At 31.7% G+C, this 17,591-nt stretch overlaps 1 protein-coding gene and 2 long non-coding RNA genes across 4 annotated transcripts in view; 1 reads left to right on the top strand and 2 right to left on the bottom strand.

Annotated features, from left to right (window-relative positions):
- LOC142220679 (uncharacterized) overlaps positions 1-17,591 on the bottom strand; it is a 116,538-nt gene that overhangs the window by 33,736 nt on the left and 65,211 nt on the right. For both annotated transcript variants that reach the window (XR_012717907.1, XR_012717906.1), the window contains exon 3: positions 835-1,059. This is a non-coding gene — a long non-coding RNA (uncharacterized LOC142220679). The remainder of the gene's footprint in view (positions 1-834; positions 1,060-17,591) is intronic.
- LOC142219852 (uncharacterized) lies at positions 7,840-8,165 on the bottom strand. Its single transcript, XR_012717811.1, has 2 exons — positions 8,086-8,165; positions 7,840-8,022 (listed from the first exon to the last, which is right to left on the bottom strand). It is a non-coding gene; the product is annotated as an uncharacterized LOC142219852 (long non-coding RNA).
- Positions 11,153-15,755, top strand: LOC142220674 (opsin Rh1-like). Its single transcript, XM_075289938.1, has 6 exons — positions 11,153-11,465; positions 11,566-11,638; positions 14,130-14,620; positions 14,691-14,838; positions 14,918-15,195; positions 15,273-15,755. Exons 1-6 carry the CDS (start codon positions 11,458-11,460, stop codon positions 15,394-15,396), a joined length of 1,122 nt encoding a protein of 373 aa, XP_075146053.1. The 5' UTR covers positions 11,153-11,457; the 3' UTR covers positions 15,397-15,755.

Genomic DNA, 17,591 nt, shown 5'->3' with positions numbered 1-17,591 from the left:
TTCTATACAAATGTTTGTCAAAATTTTATTTCCATAGAAAATTTTGTCAAAATTTTATTTCTATAGAAAATTTTGTCAAAATTTTATTTCTATAGAAAATTTTGTAATCTACCAAAACTTTATTTCCATAGAAAATTTTGTCAAATTTTATTACTATAGAAAGTTTTGTTAAAATTTCATTTCTATAGAAAGTTTTGTCAAAAGTTTATTTCTATAGAAATGTTTGTCAAAATTTTATTTCTATAGAAAATTTTGTAAAAAATTTATTTCTGTAGAAAATTTTGTCAACATTTTATTTCTATACAAAATTTTGTCAAAATTTCATTTCTATACAAAATTTTGTCAACATTTTATTTCTATAGACATTTTTGTCAAAATTGTATTGCTATAGAAAATTTTGTCAACATTTTACTTCCATAGAAAATTTTGTCAACATTTTATTTCTATAGAAAATTTTGTCAAAATTTTATTTCTATTGAAAATTTTGTCAAGGTTTCATTTCTATAGAAAATTTTGTCAAAATTTTATTTCTATAGAAAATTTTGTCAAACTAGATTATATACGTATTTAATCGGCCTTTTTTTGTTTAATATATACTCCGTATGGGCTAACGTACAATTTAGAAGACAGTGTTAAAAAGTTTTACGATACCTTGCCATCGGCAAGTGTTATCGCAACCCAAGTAATTCGATTGTGGATGACAGCCTTTAGTAGAAGTTCCTACGCAATCCATGGTGGAGGGTACATAAGATTCGGCCTGGCCGAACTTACGGCCGTATATACTTGTTTTTTGCTGAGATGGTAATACAGACTCTATATTAGTTGTATACATACCTCACATAATTTTTCAGTGTACATCTGGCAGGATATTCATAGTAGCAATCAACTTCCGAACCTAAAATCCTTCTTGGTATACGAACGATAAAAATTGAAATTTGTCCTAAAGGTTAGGTTAGGTTAAAGTGACAACCCGATTAAGTTTCAGGCTCACTTAGACTATTCAGTCCATTGTGATAAAAAATTTGTCCTAACCTGGTTGTTTTGAAATGTCACTGTTTACTGAAATACAAAAGAAACAATCTAAAATAAAATACGAATCCGTATAAGATGCAATAGCTAATAAACTGAAGGTTGTATCTCAAGTTCAAAAACTTTTACGAGGGTAATTTGGGAAGTTTCGGCAAGTGAGAAAATTAAATTAAATTAGTGAAAAATTAATAAAATAGCGGAGAGCATTAAAAATTTATGAACAGATAAAGAAGAAGAAAAGGAATTAACTATTTAGGACCTTAATAAACATATGCTTAGGGTGAAACATAATATATTGGCATAGGACAAACAATTTGTTGTTTGGACAAATTCAGAAAATATGTATACATGAATATGAATATCAAATATATAAATAATAATTAAAATAAAATAAGATAAATAACAAGTATATACCGCCGTAAGTTCGGCCAGGCCGAATCTTATGTACCCTCCACCATGGATTGCGTAGAAACTTATACTAAAGACTGTTAACCAGAATCGAATTACTTGGGTTTGCTCCTCCAAGTGGCTCCGGAGTTCAAATCTGGGGATCGGTTTAACAGGTTGGCTGATAAGTCCCCGGTCTGACACATAGATGGCGTCGCTAGTACACGCAAAAAATAATTCTTTCCTCCCAAACGAAATTTTAGACAAACAAAGTTCGTTTCTCATTTGCTTTTCATTGAAAGGAAGTGCATTTGGAAGAAAAGTATATACTTTTTGTGATAAACTTTTATTCTTTTCCAGGATGTAAAAACTATTTCATAAAGACTAACTCAAAAAATTTTTTTTTCTGGCTAATTGCATTTTCCCTCACATCATTCTCACTTCCACGAAGTTTTTTAGTTCTTAGCACCTTTTTCTGTAATATCAACAATGTAGAAGAAATTATACGATTTTATAAATTTTTAAAATTTTTTTACCTTTCGCCTGGACGGAGAATCGAAGCACGGACCATGCACTTTGTAAACCAACACACTAACCACTGAGCTATGTACCTGTTATTGTCATCAATAGATAAATATCCATATAAGTTATATTTATATAGCATAGCTTGCGGCGCCCACGAACCGAATAAACAAAGTTTATTTAACATAAACAAACATTTAGTTTGGCACAGTGGAGCAGTGGTTGCTACGTCCGACTTGCATGCCAAGGGTCGTGGGTTCGATCCCCGCTTCGACCAAAGTTTTTTTTTTTTTTTACATATATTCCAGATATGTTCGGAAGATTCCGAAAAAATGTTCAACATTACATTGTAGTATATTAAATTTTGAACTGTAAACTGTGTCTTATTAAAGACCTAAAGTCGGAAAAGAACAGTGTTTGATATAAACGAAATGGACTGTGTTGTTGTTTCAAAAATAACTTTTTTTATTGAAAAAAATAAAAATTTTGTAACAAACGAATTTTTTTGGTGATAAAAGTTTAAAATTTTCGAAGCAATTCAAAAAACTCTAACAAAAGAAAAACGTTTTCGGTACACGTTTTCCAAACGTTTTTTTCTTTGCGTGTATTAAATGCATATTATTTTTATATAGTACCAACCTTCAAATGATTCGTGTCAAAATTTGACGTCTGTAAGTCAATTAGTTTGTGAGATAGAGCGTCTTTTGTGAAGCAACTTTTGTTATTGTGAAAAAAATGGAAAAAAAGGAATTTCGTGTTTTGATAAAATACTGAAGAAAAAAAATACGGTGGAAGCAAAAACTTGGCTTAGTAATGAGTTTCCGGACTCTGCCCCAGGGAAATCAACAATAATTGATTGGTATGCAAAATTCAAGCGTGGTGAAATGAGCACGGAGGACGGTAAACGCAGTGGATGCCCGAAAAAGGTGGTTACCGACGAAAACATAAAAAAATCCACAAAATGATTTTGAATGACCGTAAAATGAAGTTGATCGAGATAGCAGAGGCCTTGAAGATATCAAAGGAACGTGTTGGTCATATCATTCATCAATATTTGGATATGCGGAAGCTCTGTGCAAAATGGGTGCCGTGCGAGTTCACATTTGACCAAAAATAACAACGTGTTGATGATTCTGAACGGTGTTTGCAGCTGTTAACTCGTAATACACCCCGAGTTTTTCCGTCGATATGTGACAATGGATGAAACATGGCTCCATCACTACACTCCTGAGCCCAATCGACAATCGCCTGAGTGGACAGCGATCGGTGAACCGTCTCCGAAGCGTGGAAAGACTCAAAAGTCCGCTGGCAAAGTAATCGCCTCTGTTTTTTGGGATGCGCATGGAATAATTTTTATCGATTTGAGAAGGGAAAAAACATCAACAGTGACTATTATATGGCGTTATTGGAGCGTTTGAAGGTCGAAATCGCGGCCCCATATGAAGAAGAACAAGTATATACAGCAGTAAGTTCGGACGCACATTGGGGTTTTTGATACCAAAAATGGGAATTAATTGAAAAATTAAATTTAGGAGAACCGAAAAATTTTTTATAGTCGGTAAAAGTACACAAAATTCCACATCACTAGCGTGTCTTTGACAAGTACCGTTGTGTGACTATATGTGTTTGAAGTTGGAGTTATTTTACATTTTCCTTGCGTGCGATATAAATGTAAATTATTGGTGTCTTAAAAATTAGTTTTGAGTGTTTTCTAAAGCGATAATTAAAAAAATAATAATGGAACCTTCATCCTCAGGTTAATAAGATTATTTTTGTGTTTTTTATTTTTATATTTGACTTGTGTTATTATATGAAATTTAGTTTCGCTCGTAAGTCTTTAAATTAGAGGATTTCGAGAAATATGTCGACAAATAGTTGTGAATAAAGCCAAATTAAGTAAAAAAGTTTATTTTTTCTAAAACAATAAACTCTTTTGAAAGCATAGATGAAAAAGTTGTCTGCACTTTTTTGCACATTTCGAAATTAAATGGAAATACATTTTTCAACCCCTGGTACTATATGTCCCCAACTGTTCACAAATATTTATTACTTGGAGCAGAAATAATTAACCACGCTTTACTTCCAATTGGACAGTTGTCGGAAGAAGCGCAAGAAGCTAGAAACAAAGATTTTAAAAATTTTAGAGAGCATTTTTTGCGAAAATGTTCTATGAAAAAGTCAAATGAAGAGATATTTAAAAGACTGTTAATTAACATACTTCGGATCCAGTTATATCAGAAATGAGAAATTAAAAGAGAAGAAACCCCACAATTTGACTATGGAAGCAATTCAAATGTTGATATTTGAGTCAAATCTTGATGGTGATCAAAATGCCAGTGTTGATGATAATGATACATATAGTAATTTTCTGACGATGATGATAATAATTGTTAAGAATCAGATCAAAAAGCAGATTTTCATTCTCTTTTTTTTTTGTTGCAAATTAACTAATGGAAAACAAATAAAATGTGGACTAAAAAATATTTAAAATTTGATTGGTTTTATGTCTTTTAGTGAATTTGGCCGAAAAAAGTTAAAACTATAAACAGGGAAAGCTACTTCGAATTAATTCCCACTTTTGACATCAAAAACCCCACTGTGGGACGGGCCGAATCTTAAATACCCACCACCATGAACCAAATATTGGGGTTTCCTTTGAAATTTCAGGAGGGCTTGAGGACACTTCCCGAAGATAAATTTAAAGATTTCACCTATGAGGACTATATCAGATTCTGGATTTATAGGAACCATTTTTGTTTGAGTTTTAGAGGAATCATTAACATCTCTTGTAAGTGTGCAAGAAAATTATAAAATAACGTCTTGATTTGAAATCTTAAATCTGTAGAAGTAAAATCTGGACATTTTACATTGAGTTTCAAGCAATTTTCATGATCTGTGCGCCTTCTACACCCTCAAGAAGTGAAGTCGGTCTATATGGAGGCATTACCAAATGGACCGATAAAAACTTAATCCGATACACGTTTTTGTGAGCCTAAAATACCAGAATATTTACAATTTCAGGCAAATCACATAAAAACTATGGTTTCTAGAAACCCAAGGAGTTAAATCGGGAGATCGTTCTTATGGGGGCTATACTAAAATATGGACCGATACTAACCGTTTTCGGCACACCTCTTTATGACCCGAAAATACCTCTAGATTTCCAATTTCAGGCAAATAGGATAAAAACTTCGGATTCTAGAAGCCCAAGAAGTAAAATCGGGAAATCGGTCTATATGGGGGCTATATCAAAATATGAACCGATACTCACCATTTTCGGCACAGCTCTTTATGGTCCTAAAATACCTCTAGATTTCCGATTTCAGACAAATTGGATAAAAGCTACGGTTTCTATAAGCCCAAGACCCCAAATCGGGAGGTCGTTTTATATGGGGACCATACCAAAACATGGACCGATACTCACAATTTTTGGCACACGTATTTGTGGTCCTACAATACCTCTAGATTTCCAATTTCAGGTAAATTGAATAAAAACTGCGGTTTCTATAAGCCCAAGAAGTAAAATCGGGAGATCGGTCTATATGGGTGCTATACCAAAACATGGACCGATACTCACCATTTTTGGCACACCTCTTTATGGTCATAAAATACCTCTAGATTTCAAATTTCAGGCAAATTGGATAAAAACTACGATTTCTATAAGCCCAAGACCCCAAATCGGGAGGTCGGTTTATATGGGGACTATATCAAAACCTGGACCGATATAGCCCATCTTCGAACTTGACCTGCATGCAGACAAAAGACGAGTTTGTGCAAATTTTCAGCACGATTGCTTCATTATTGAAGACTGTAGCGTGATTACAACAGACAGACAGACGGACATCGTTATATCGTCTTAGAATTTCTCCCTGATCAAGAATATATATACTTTATATAGTCGGAAATCGATATTTCGATGTGTTACAAATGGAATGACAAACTTATTATACCCCCGTCACCGTTCTATGGTGGTGGGTATAAAAAGTGTTGTTCCACCAAGACAACGCACCGTGCCACAAGTCATTGAGAACGATGGCAAATACTCATGAATTGGGCTTCGAATTGCTTCCCCACCCACCGTAAACTCCAGACCTCAAAAGGATGCTCGCAGGGAAAAAAATTGGCTGCAATGAAGAGGTGATTGCCGAAAATGAGACCTATTTTGAGGCAAAACCGAAGGAGTACTACCAAAATGGTATCAAAAAATTGGAAGATCGTTATAATCGTTGTATCGCTCTTGAAGGGAACTATGTTGAATAATAAAAACGAATTTTGACAAAAAAAATGTGTTTTTTTTTTTGTTAGACCGGGGACTTATCAGCCAACCTGTTATTCGTCCATTTATTACAAAAAAAACTTCAGATTTGAGGTTTTCAAAATTGTCCACAATATGTTATGTCGTATCGGGGACCAAAAGCCACTCTTAAGCTGATTACGCTTTGTGTGGCAATCAATGAAAGCTGACATTTCATCTTGGTCAAAACTGTGTAATGCATGCCAATTGTCGAAAGTTGGGAGACATACGAAAAGCAAAGACATTTGAATTAAATTAATTGGATCAATAAATTTCGTGATTGAATCAGATTTTTTTGTGTAGAAGGAGATGGTCACGGATCACTTGGGGCCCACCTCGAAGTAATGCGAAGGCGATTCCGAGGTGGTAATCATACCCCGAGGAAAGAGGTATGGGTTTTCACCCAGTAGCCAATTGTAATGGAGTCCGTGGACACACTGTCAGATGCATAAATCATATTCCTACCCTTACCCGCACAAAAATCCTCCTAGCTTGAAGTTTACCTCGTATACAAAGTTCAGCGTATCGTGTGTTTGTGTATCTCAAGCGCATTCAGCAAGACAGGAACAAATTCCCTTAATGTCATGCTGCATCTATTGCCTTTAGACATTTTGGCCAAACACTCAGCTGCAACAACGGCTGTGCGGTTGCGCGAGCTATCGCTGTGGTCGGAAAAAATGTACGGCCACAGTTCGGTCCTCAAAATAATGCCAGATGTGCCTAACGTAGTGGATTACACTTTGGCGAGTCTACTTTTCGACAAAAAGTTTGAGACTCTAATTCCCAACAGTGAGGCGTGGTGTACACAGACCCCGGGGAATAAAAGATATATAGATTTCTATACTGATGGCTCCAAATTGGATGGACAATTGGGTTTCAGAGTATATTCTAATGATCTGGAAATTCGAATAGCGAAAAGATTACCTAATCACTGTAGTGTTTTTCAGGCTGAAATATTAGCAATAAGAGAGTTGGCAAATTGGCTGAGAAGTAATGTTCCAAAAAATGTGGGCATTAATATATACTCAGACAGTCAACCTGCAATAAAATCCTTGGACTTTGTGTTCCTCAACTCGAAAAGGGCCATCGACTGCCGCAAATCTCTCAATGAGATGGCTGAACAGTACTATATTCACCTAATATGGGTGCCTGGCCATAGGAACATACACTGGTAGAAAAAGTTTCGTTAATACGATGAATTTCTACGTTGTATTAACGAAATTCTTCATTAAAAGTCAGCCAACGTAACATTTCGTTATAACAACGTAATTTTACGTTATATTTAAGAAACCCTTTATGGAATACATTTCGTAGTATTAACGAATAATTACGTTTCTATTACGTAGCCTTTTCGTTGTATTAACGAATATTATTCGTTGTATGAATGTAGCTTATACGTTGTATGCATGAAAATCATTCATTGTATGAACCCAGTTTTTTCATTGTATTAATGAAAGGCGAACGTTGTATAAATGAACACAAACGTTCTATTAATGAAACCCAACCAATTAGTGCATTTGAGTGTAGTCATTGGTAGTGATTTTTTTTTTTGTTAAGATCTCTGAAATATAATTTATATACAGTAGGAAATAATATTTACTGATAAATTAAGTAATTTAATAATCATATATTCTGACTTTCACTTAAGAAAAAAAGCCTCTTATATTTAAGATCAAAAAATGATAGTCGTATCGCCGTGTCCATTTATCCAATTTTTCTGCAAACAAGGTTAATTACGCTAATTGTTCCGCCTTCTTCGTCTGAAAGTTCACTTCTCCGGGGCATTTTCACTAAAGATTAAAAATGTACACTAAATTTCTTGCGAATATACAAAAAACACCAATTTAACACACCTCACCCATTTATGTTTATTATTCACAACGAAACTGTAATGAGCCTGTGCACTCTTCAGCGAAAAGAACGTAAATGTTGTTAATGTTTGCCCATCAGACAAGTTGATCTTTTTACCGTTTGTTTTTCAAGACGCACACGCAAACATGTGCTTATTGCCATGCTTACATGTGTATGTACAAATTACATAGACGCTACAGACGTATTAGAGAGAGTATGGAGAGACGTTTTAGAGAGAGAGAGTAAGGAGAGGCAGAAATACTCGAAACTCCCATTCGTATTATTAATGAACATATTTCATTAATATGACGAAATATAACAATTTAAAATTTATTTTTTAACGATCCATATCATTATATTAACGATCGCTTTCGTTTTATAAATGAAATTTTCAATTCCAGTTTCGGAGTATATAAAACGATTATTTTAAGGGCTAAAGGTTTCCAGAAGTTACTCGCTATGTGCAAATGACTATAATAATTCCATCTTGGAAAAAATTTTATTGTAATTCTTGAAAAAATTACAAAGTTAATATTCGTAATATTAACGAAACGTGTTTCATTAATATAACGAAAAACCAAAACACAAAATTGTCTTTTAACTATTGATTTCGTTGTATTAACGATCACTTTCGTTCTTATAACGAACAATTTCGTAATAATAACGAAAAATAATCAACGAAGCCCGTTCGTTAATAGTACGAAACGTTTTTCTACCAGTGTACTGCGGGGAACTGCGAAGCGGATGAGTTGGCAAGGCTAGCGGCTACCTTATATATTCCAGGGGAACTAGAATCTGTTGGTATGCCCCTGGCTACCTGCAAGCTCATGCTGTGTGAGAAGGCTGTTATGATGGCAAATGTTCGATGGGAGAATTGCAAGGGTTGTAACGACACCAAGCAAATATGGCCCCATTTAAACTTAAACCGCACACTAGATATGCTAGTGTTCTCGAGACGTCAGATATCACTCCTGATATCTGCTATAACGGGTCGCTGCCTGATAGGCGATTTTACAAAAACTATTGGCGCGAAGTATAATGACTATTGTATGAACTGTCATGATGCGGAGGAAAAGAAATCAACTAAACACCTCTTGTGTGAGTGTCCTGCATTTTGTGTAAAGCGCAAACAACTTTTAGGAGCATATAGCTTCAGATTACTGGCGGATCTGGAAAACGTTAACTTAAGCAGTCTCCTAATGTTTTTGGAACAATCTGGTTGGTTCAACAAAGAAAAATAATCAAGAAGGTTCAGCGGTTAAAACTAGGAGTGTCGATATGTAATAGGTATTTTTATCACAATGGGCTGAATAGTCTAAGTGAGCCTGAGTCTTAATCGGGCTGCCACCTTAACCTAACCTAACCTAACCTACCTCGTATATGCATAAGGGTTTCAATATCTTAACAGCGTTAATATCTTCCTATATTTCATTATGTTTTACACTGGTACCTGGAAGCATACGCCATGTTAATACCCCCCATGCAAAGGCAAAGGTATGAGAACATCAAGGCATTTTGTGCAATTTTTAACCCCAAGAAGCACATACACAGAAAATTTAAATTGAATTGAAAAAGTTTTTTTTTATTTTTATTTTTTAAAATAACAAAATATATAAAAAAAATCATACAAAAATTCCATAGATTTTTATTGTTTTATAAAAGCCCCGCAGGAAGAAGGTATTTTTAGCTTTTCGTTTAAGCGAATATTTTCTTAAATGACCCATATTTCTTCCCAGATGCTAAATAGTTTCCCCAATAGCTGTTACATGTGCCAATTTACATAGGAAAATCTTCTTATAGAAATAGAATAAAAATCCCATTATTTCCCTTGTGTCATATGTACGTTTTGGTTAATAATAAGGCGCTTATAATTACAAAGTTTATTGGAAGGAAAACTATGTGTAATGGAAGAATATTAAAGTGGGTAAACAAAATAGACTTGAAGAGCAAAATTTGTTTGTTTTGGAGTGTTCCCCGGTAGAAAAAAAAACTTCGTTATGTTAATGAAATGTGTCATTATTGAGTCAATTTGAGCCAATGAAAAAAATTCTTTAATATATATTTGACCACTAGTGGTCAGGGTATAATAAATTTAATCTGCCAAAAAATGTGCCTACCAGAAATATTGATTTTAGAACCCATAAAATATATAACGATCATCTCAAAATCACTTCCTGTGTCAATCTAGCCCTTGGTGTCCGTCCGTCTGTTCGTCTGTCTATGTATTTTTTGTTCGCAGGAATCACATCGCAATTATTAACCGATTTTGATGAAATTTGGTATGTGGCGTTTTTTTTTTTTGACACAGCGACGAGCGCTATTGAATTTGGAAAAAATCGGATCAAATTTAGATATAGCTCCCACATATATGTATCGCCCTATTTCGACCAATTGGGTCAGATTGCGCTCATTTACTAACCAATCAGCGTCAAATTTGCCACAACATAATCTAATTTACCACCCTTTAAGCACGCCAAAATTTCATAGAAATCGTTTCAGATTTAGCTATAGCTCCCATATATATATATATGTATCGTCCGATTTTCCCAAATTTTGTCATAAGTCACTTATTTATGAACCGATCTTACTCTAAGTTGGCCAAATCTAATTTTCTATAGCACTTACTAAATGTGCAAAAAATCATCGAAATCGTTTCAGATTTAGCTATAGCTTCCATATATATTTATCGCCCGATTTTTTCCACATTTGGTCATAAAGCCCTTATTTATTAACCGATCTTACCAATCAAAGTTGGCTTATTGATATTTTGAAGCAGAATATTTTTGGTAGCGCCCTCACTATTTAATAAATGAAATAGTAGCCACTCTAATATCTTTATTTTTGTTATTACATATTTATGGTAAAATTTCAACACTCATGGTTTCAAATATGCACAAAGTGATTTTAACCTTGTCTTTAACCATAGCCCCCACAAAGAGGAAAATAGGATGAATTTTATGCATAAATACAAAAACGTCAAAAAATGGCCTAATTTAATTTTCACAAAGTTCTTCAGATATTTGTTTGTCGTACCATAGCAAAAACCTATAAAATATTCGAACACCTCAGAATAGGTCCGCAGATAGCAATAGTCTCGTCGACTACATCTTTGAACGAGAGTACAAGACGCGAATATTTTTTGAAGTAACAAAAAAAAAAAATCGTTAAAAAAAAACTCGGCATAGTGCCACAGTAGATGTCATTAATTTACTGTAAACCACAAAAGTTATGAGATTTTATTCAACGATAATTTGCTAACTTTTGCACTACATGTAAATTAATGCAACAACAAAGCCAAAACGATCGCAGGCCCAAAAATTGTTTAAATTAAATAAAAAGAAAATAAATAGTTTTTTTGCAAAAAATCAAACAAAATGGAAAAGTACGAATAAATTTTTACATATTGTTTTAAACATAACAAAAAAATAATTCTTTAGTTTATACATTTTAATTAAAATTTGTTTTATTTTTTTCTTCTACAGATTCGCAGATCCCTCCGCCACTTCTTTTGGCCCCCATTTTGCTGCCCTTATGAATGGATCCGTGACGGATAAGGTGGGTATACATTGAGCGAGACACATTAGCATTGAAGGATCTTGGGGATTAGGCTATAGGACCAAAACAAGGAATCTAAAAATCAGCAGCAGGGCATTCCATAAAAAAAAATACATTATAAAAAATTTTATCACTATAGAAAATTTTGTCAAAATTTTATTTCTATAGAAAATTTTGTTAAAATTTGAATACTATAGAAAATTTTGTTAAAATTTTATTTCTATAGAAATAAAATTTTATTTTTTTTTTTACGAAATAAACATTTTTATTTCTATAGAAAATTTTGTCAAAATTTTAGAAAATTATGTTAAAATTTTATTTCTATAGAAAATTTATCCAAAATTTTATTTCGGTTGTTAAATTTTGTCGAAATTTTATTTCTATAGAAAATTTAGTCAACATTTTATTTCTATAGAAAATTTAGTCAAAATTTTATTTCTATAGAAAAGTTTGTCAACATTTTATTTCTATAGAAAATTTTGTCAAAATTTTAGTTCTTATAGAAATTTTTTTCAAAATTTTATTTCTATAGAAAATTTTGTCAAAATTTTATTTCTATAGAGAAATTTGTCAAAATTTTGTTTCTATAGAAAATTTTGTCAACATTTTATTTCTACAGAAAATTATGTTAATATTTTATTTCTATAGAAAATTTTGTCAAAATTTTATTTCTATAGAAAATTTTTCCAAAATTTTATTTCGGTTGTTAAATTTTGTCGAAATTTTATTTCCATAGAAAATTTTTCCAAAATTTTATTTCTATAGAAAATTTTGTCAAAATTTTATTTCTATAGAAAATGTCAACATTTTATTTCTATAGAAAATTTTGCCAAAATTTTATTTCTATAGAAAATTTTATTTCCTATAGAAAATTTTGTCAAAATTTTATTTCTTATAAACAATTTTTTCAAATTTTATTTCTATAGAAATAAATTTTGTAAAAAATTTTCTATAGAAAATTTTGTCAAAATTTTATTTCTTATAGAAAATTTTGTCAAAATTTTATTTGCTATAGAAAATTTTGTCAAAATTTTATTTCTATAGAAATTTTTGTCACAATTTTATTTCTATAGAAAATTTTGTCAAAATTTTATTTCCTATAAAAATTTTTTTGAAAATTTTATTTCTTTAGAAAATTTTTGCCAAAATTTTATTTCTATAGAAAATTTTTGCAAAAATTGTATTTCTGTAGAAAATTTAGTCAAAATTATATAGAAAGATGTCAATGTTCGATGGATGGCTCGCAGATGCAAATATCCAGTAGCATGTTCATCAATTTATGGCATTTGTTTTTATGGTTGTTTTATTTCTATAGAAAATTTTGTTAAGATTTGAATACTATAGAAAATTTTGTTAAAATTTTATTTCTATAGAAATAAAATTTTATTTTTTTTTTACGAAATAAACATTTTTATTTCTATAGAAAATTTTGTCAAAATTTTAGAAAATAATGTTAAAATTTTATTTCTATAGAAAATTTATCCAAAATTTTATTTCGGTTGTTAAATTTTGTCGAAATTTTATTTCTATAGAAAATTTAGTCAAAATTTTATTTCTATAGAAAATTTAGTCAAAATTTTATTTCTATAGAAAAGTTTGTCAACATTTTATTTCTATAGAAAATTTTGTCAAAATTTTAGTTCTTATAGAAATTTTTTTCAAAATTTTATTTCTATAGAAAATTTTGTCAAAATTTTATTTCTATAGAGAAATTTGTCAAAATTTTGTTTCTATAGAAAATTTTGTCAACATTTTATTTCTACAGAAAATTATGTTAATATTTTATTTCTATAGAAAATTTTGTCAAAATTTTATTTCTATAGAAAATTTTTCCAAAATTTTATTTCGGTTGTTAAATTTTGTCGAAATTTTATTTCCATAGAAAATTTTTCCAAAATTTTATTTCTATAGAAAATTTTGTCAAAATTTTATTTCTATAGAAAATGTCAACATTTTATTTCTATAGAAAATTTTGCCAAAATTTTATTTCTATAGAAAATTTTATCAAAATTTTATTTCCTATAGAAAATTTTGTCAAAATTTTATTTCTTATAAACAATTTTTTCAAATTTTATTTCTATAGAAATAAATTTTGTAAAAAATGTTCTATAGAAAATTTTGTCAAAATTTTATTTCTTATAGAAAATTTTGTCAAAATTTTATTTGCTATAGAAAATTTTGTCAAAATTTTATTTCTATAGAAATTTTTGTCACAATTTTATTTCTATAGAAAATTTTGTCAAAATTTTATTTCCTATAGAATTTTTTTCAAAATTTTATTTCTTTAGAAAATGTTTGCCAAAATTTTATTTCTATAGAAAATTTTTGCAATAATTGTATTTCTGTAGAAAATTTAGTCAAAATTTTATTTCTATAGAAAGATGTCAATGTTCGATGGATCGCTCGCAGCTGCAAATATCCAGTAGCATGTTCATCAATTTATAGCATTTGTTTTTATGGTTGTTTTTTTTTTTCCTGGCCTTTGTTTTAGGTTACACCCGATATGGCCCATTTAATCCAAGATTATTGGCGCCAATTTCCTGCCATGGATCCCATTTGGAATAAAATTCTTGCCGCCTATCTGCTTACTATTGGCATTCTAGCGTGGATTGGCAATGGTACTGTGATCTATATTTTTGGCACAACAAAATCTCTAAGAACACCAGCTAATTTGCTGGTCATCAATTTGGCTGTTTCCGATTTTGGCATGATGGTTTTGAATACACCAATGATGGGCACAAATTTATATTTCGAAACATGGATATGGGGCCCAATGATGTGTGACGTCTATGCTGGATTGGGTTCAGCATTTGGTTGCAGTTCGATTTGGTCCATGTGCATGGTGGCATTGGATCGTTACAATGTCATTGTCAAGGGTATGGCTGGACAACCGATGACCATTAAATTGGCTATATTTAAAATAATCTTCGTATGGGCAATGGCTAGTATTTGGACATTTGCCCCTGTTATGGGATGGAGTCGGTAAGTTGGAGGAAATTGGGGTTTTTGGAATTACAAAAATTTATTCAATTGATTTTAATTTCCTTTCCAGCTATATCCCTGAGGGCAATTTGACCTCTTGCGGTATTGATTATTTGGAACGTGACTGGAATCCACGCTCCTATTTAATCTTGTACACCATCTTTGTTTATTATATTCCTTTGTTCTTGATCTGCTATTCTTACTGGTTCATCATTGCTGTAAGTATATGAAAGAAGATAGGGAAAAAGGATCTTGGTTTTTATGGGACATCACTCTCTCTCTCTCTCTCCCACATAGGCTGTATCCGCTCACGAAAAAGCCATGCGCGAACAAGCCAAGAAAATGAATGTCAAATCTCTACGTTCCTCTGAGGATGCTGAGAAATCTGCTGAAGGCAAATTGGCTAAAGTAGCTTTGGTTACCATTTCCTTGTGGTTCATGGCCTGGACACCTTACCAAGTCATCAATACCTTGGGTCTATTCAAATATGAAGGATTGACCCCATTGAACACCATCTGGGGAGCTTGCTTTGCCAAATCGGCCACTGTCTACAATCCTATTGTATATGCCACCAGGTGAGTTTCAGAAACCTAACAAATCTCATCAATTTTAAATCTTTCTCTTCTACTCTCTCTCTCTCTCTCTTAATTAGCCATCCTAAATATCGCATTGCTTTGAAAGAGAAATGCCCATGCTGTGTCTGTGGCAGTGTTGATGATGGTAAATCGAGTGATGCCACTTCTCAGGCAACAACCGATACTGAAACCAAGGCGTAAATTCTTTGACTAAATTCACCACCACGACCACCATCACCTCGGTAGACCACCGGTAATATTTAAATATATATTTTTTTTATAACTAAAAGTCGGAGACTCTTTAATTTTAATTGGCAGCAACATAACGAAAGCTTTCTCATAATATAAACGAAATATTTGACTAAAAAGTGTTGTATTTGTTATAAGTATTACTAAAACAAAAAAGAAAATATTTTGTTTGGTTTAATCTCTGCAATGTCATTAAAGACGAAAAAATTTACAAAAAAAAAATGAAATAACAAAAATATTATATGAGACCTGATATAATAAAGAAGAACATGCATACAACATCTTAAAGATGGTAAAAAAGCAAATATAAATCTGGTGTTTTAATATTAAGATTAAGGGAATTTCTATACTCAAAAAGATAAAAATTACTTAAATCGAAAAGTTTGGATTTTTCCTTACAGATTTTGGTATCGATTTCGAGCCAAAGACGTGGCTTATCTAAAGACATTTTTAGGAGGCTATACAGCTTTACATGTGGGATATATAAAATTAATACAGATATAATATAATCCCCCAGCTTCCGACATTCTGAATCGCAAATCCCAAAATTTTCCTTTGCCCATGTTTTCTTAGCCAAAAAACTAACTTAAAATTTGGCAAAATAGTTCTTTTTAATGGGAAGTTTGAATTGAAATCGGATTTTAATGAGAAGTTTGAATTGAAATAGGATTTTGTCACAGTTTTTTTATAGAAAATTTTTACAAAATTTTATTTTCATAAAAAAATGTTCCAAATTCCAATGTTTGGATTTTCCCTTAGGGATTTTGGTATAGATTTCGAGCCAAAGACATGGCTTATCTAAAGACATTTTGAGGAGGCTATACAGCTTTACATGTGGGATATATAAAATCGCAAATCCCAAAATTTTCCTTTGCCCATGTTTTCTTAGCCAAAAAAACTAACTTAAAATTTGGCAAAATAGTTCTTTTTAATGAGAAGTTTGAATTGAAATAGAATTTTGTAAAATTTTTTTTATAGAAAATTTTTACAAAATTTTATTTTCATAAAAAAAATGTTCCAAATTTTATTTTTATGGAAAAGTTGGCAAAATTGTATTTCTATAGAAAATTGACTTCTTAGTTGAAGTGCACAATCTACCAAAACATCAAGAATTCTATCAATCTACTAAACAGTAAAAAATCTACGATTCTTTGTAGAATTCAACCAACTGTAGCAACAGTGATCACAAGTCAATTATTCTTAGTTCAAAAATTAACTTAAAATTTGGCAAAATAATTCTTTTTACACTGAAAAAAAGCATGCCCGCTTCCAAAGATTTTGTCTTTACTTTAAAAAAAAATCCGAGCCAAAGAAGAGGAGAATACAAGTAAAGCGGACCTTAGACGGTCGGATAAACACTCCGACAGAGGTTCGTCTATTTGTTGTGTGTTCGTTCAAGTTTTGCCCATACACTGCACGAAGAAATGTGATGACAACATGAAAAAATAAGAAGAAGCATAAACAAACAATGAAGTTGTATGAAGATTTATGGGTGAAACCATTTATTACTGAAAAAATGGAAGAAAATAATACAAAAAATCTTGGTACATGTCTCAAAACAATGATTCCTGAAGTAATCCACATTTAATATATTACAAATTACTTGATGAATTTCAAAATACTCATCGCATGGTTTTCCATTGATTGGAAGTGGAATTTTTCCACGTTTTTGCCACAATACTGGTTTAGATATATATATTTCTTTAATTTTCAACCAGAATTGGCGATCCATCATTAATTTCATTGCAGAAATGCCTGTTTTTAATGTAAAAATAAATTTGTCTTTGATAATGTTTGTCGAACATCCCCTTACACTCAATGATTTGTATCACCAAACCAGAAAAAATCAAAGTTGTTTTGATTTTATGCCAACACGTCCCCACGACAGCCGAACACGACCTTATACTATCGGATTTGTCGCCGCAACGTGTTGTGTCGCAGGGTTTATCCGACCGTATAAGGTGCCCTTAAGGATACTTTTAAGACACAATTCTCCTTTAAATTTGGGTTTTGTGTACTTGCTTCTAGGAAGCAAATTTTAATTTGTTTGCCTTTTCAGCTTTTTTTCTTCATATGCCATCAAAGTAAAAACAAGTTAACGACAACTTTATTTTCCAAATTAAGACTCGACTTCCAGTAGAAATTAT

This window comes from Haematobia irritans, chromosome 1 (genome assembly GCF_050003625.1).
Source record: "Haematobia irritans isolate KBUSLIRL chromosome 1, ASM5000362v1, whole genome shotgun sequence".
Classification (NCBI taxonomy): domain Eukaryota; kingdom Metazoa; phylum Arthropoda; class Insecta; order Diptera; family Muscidae; genus Haematobia; species Haematobia irritans.
This window is presented reverse-complemented; position numbering and strand designations above follow the sequence as displayed.

Bases quoted from the DNA above. Each gene is read 5' to 3' on its own strand.
- LOC142220674 (XM_075289938.1), top strand. The intron at 14,621-14,690 runs GTAAGTTGGAGG...TTTCCTTTCCAG, and splicing joins CCTGTTATGGGATGGAGTCG to CTATATCCCTGAGGGCAATT. The intron at 15,196-15,272 runs GTGAGTTTCAGA...TCTCTTAATTAG, and splicing joins CCTATTGTATATGCCACCAG to CCATCCTAAATATCGCATTG.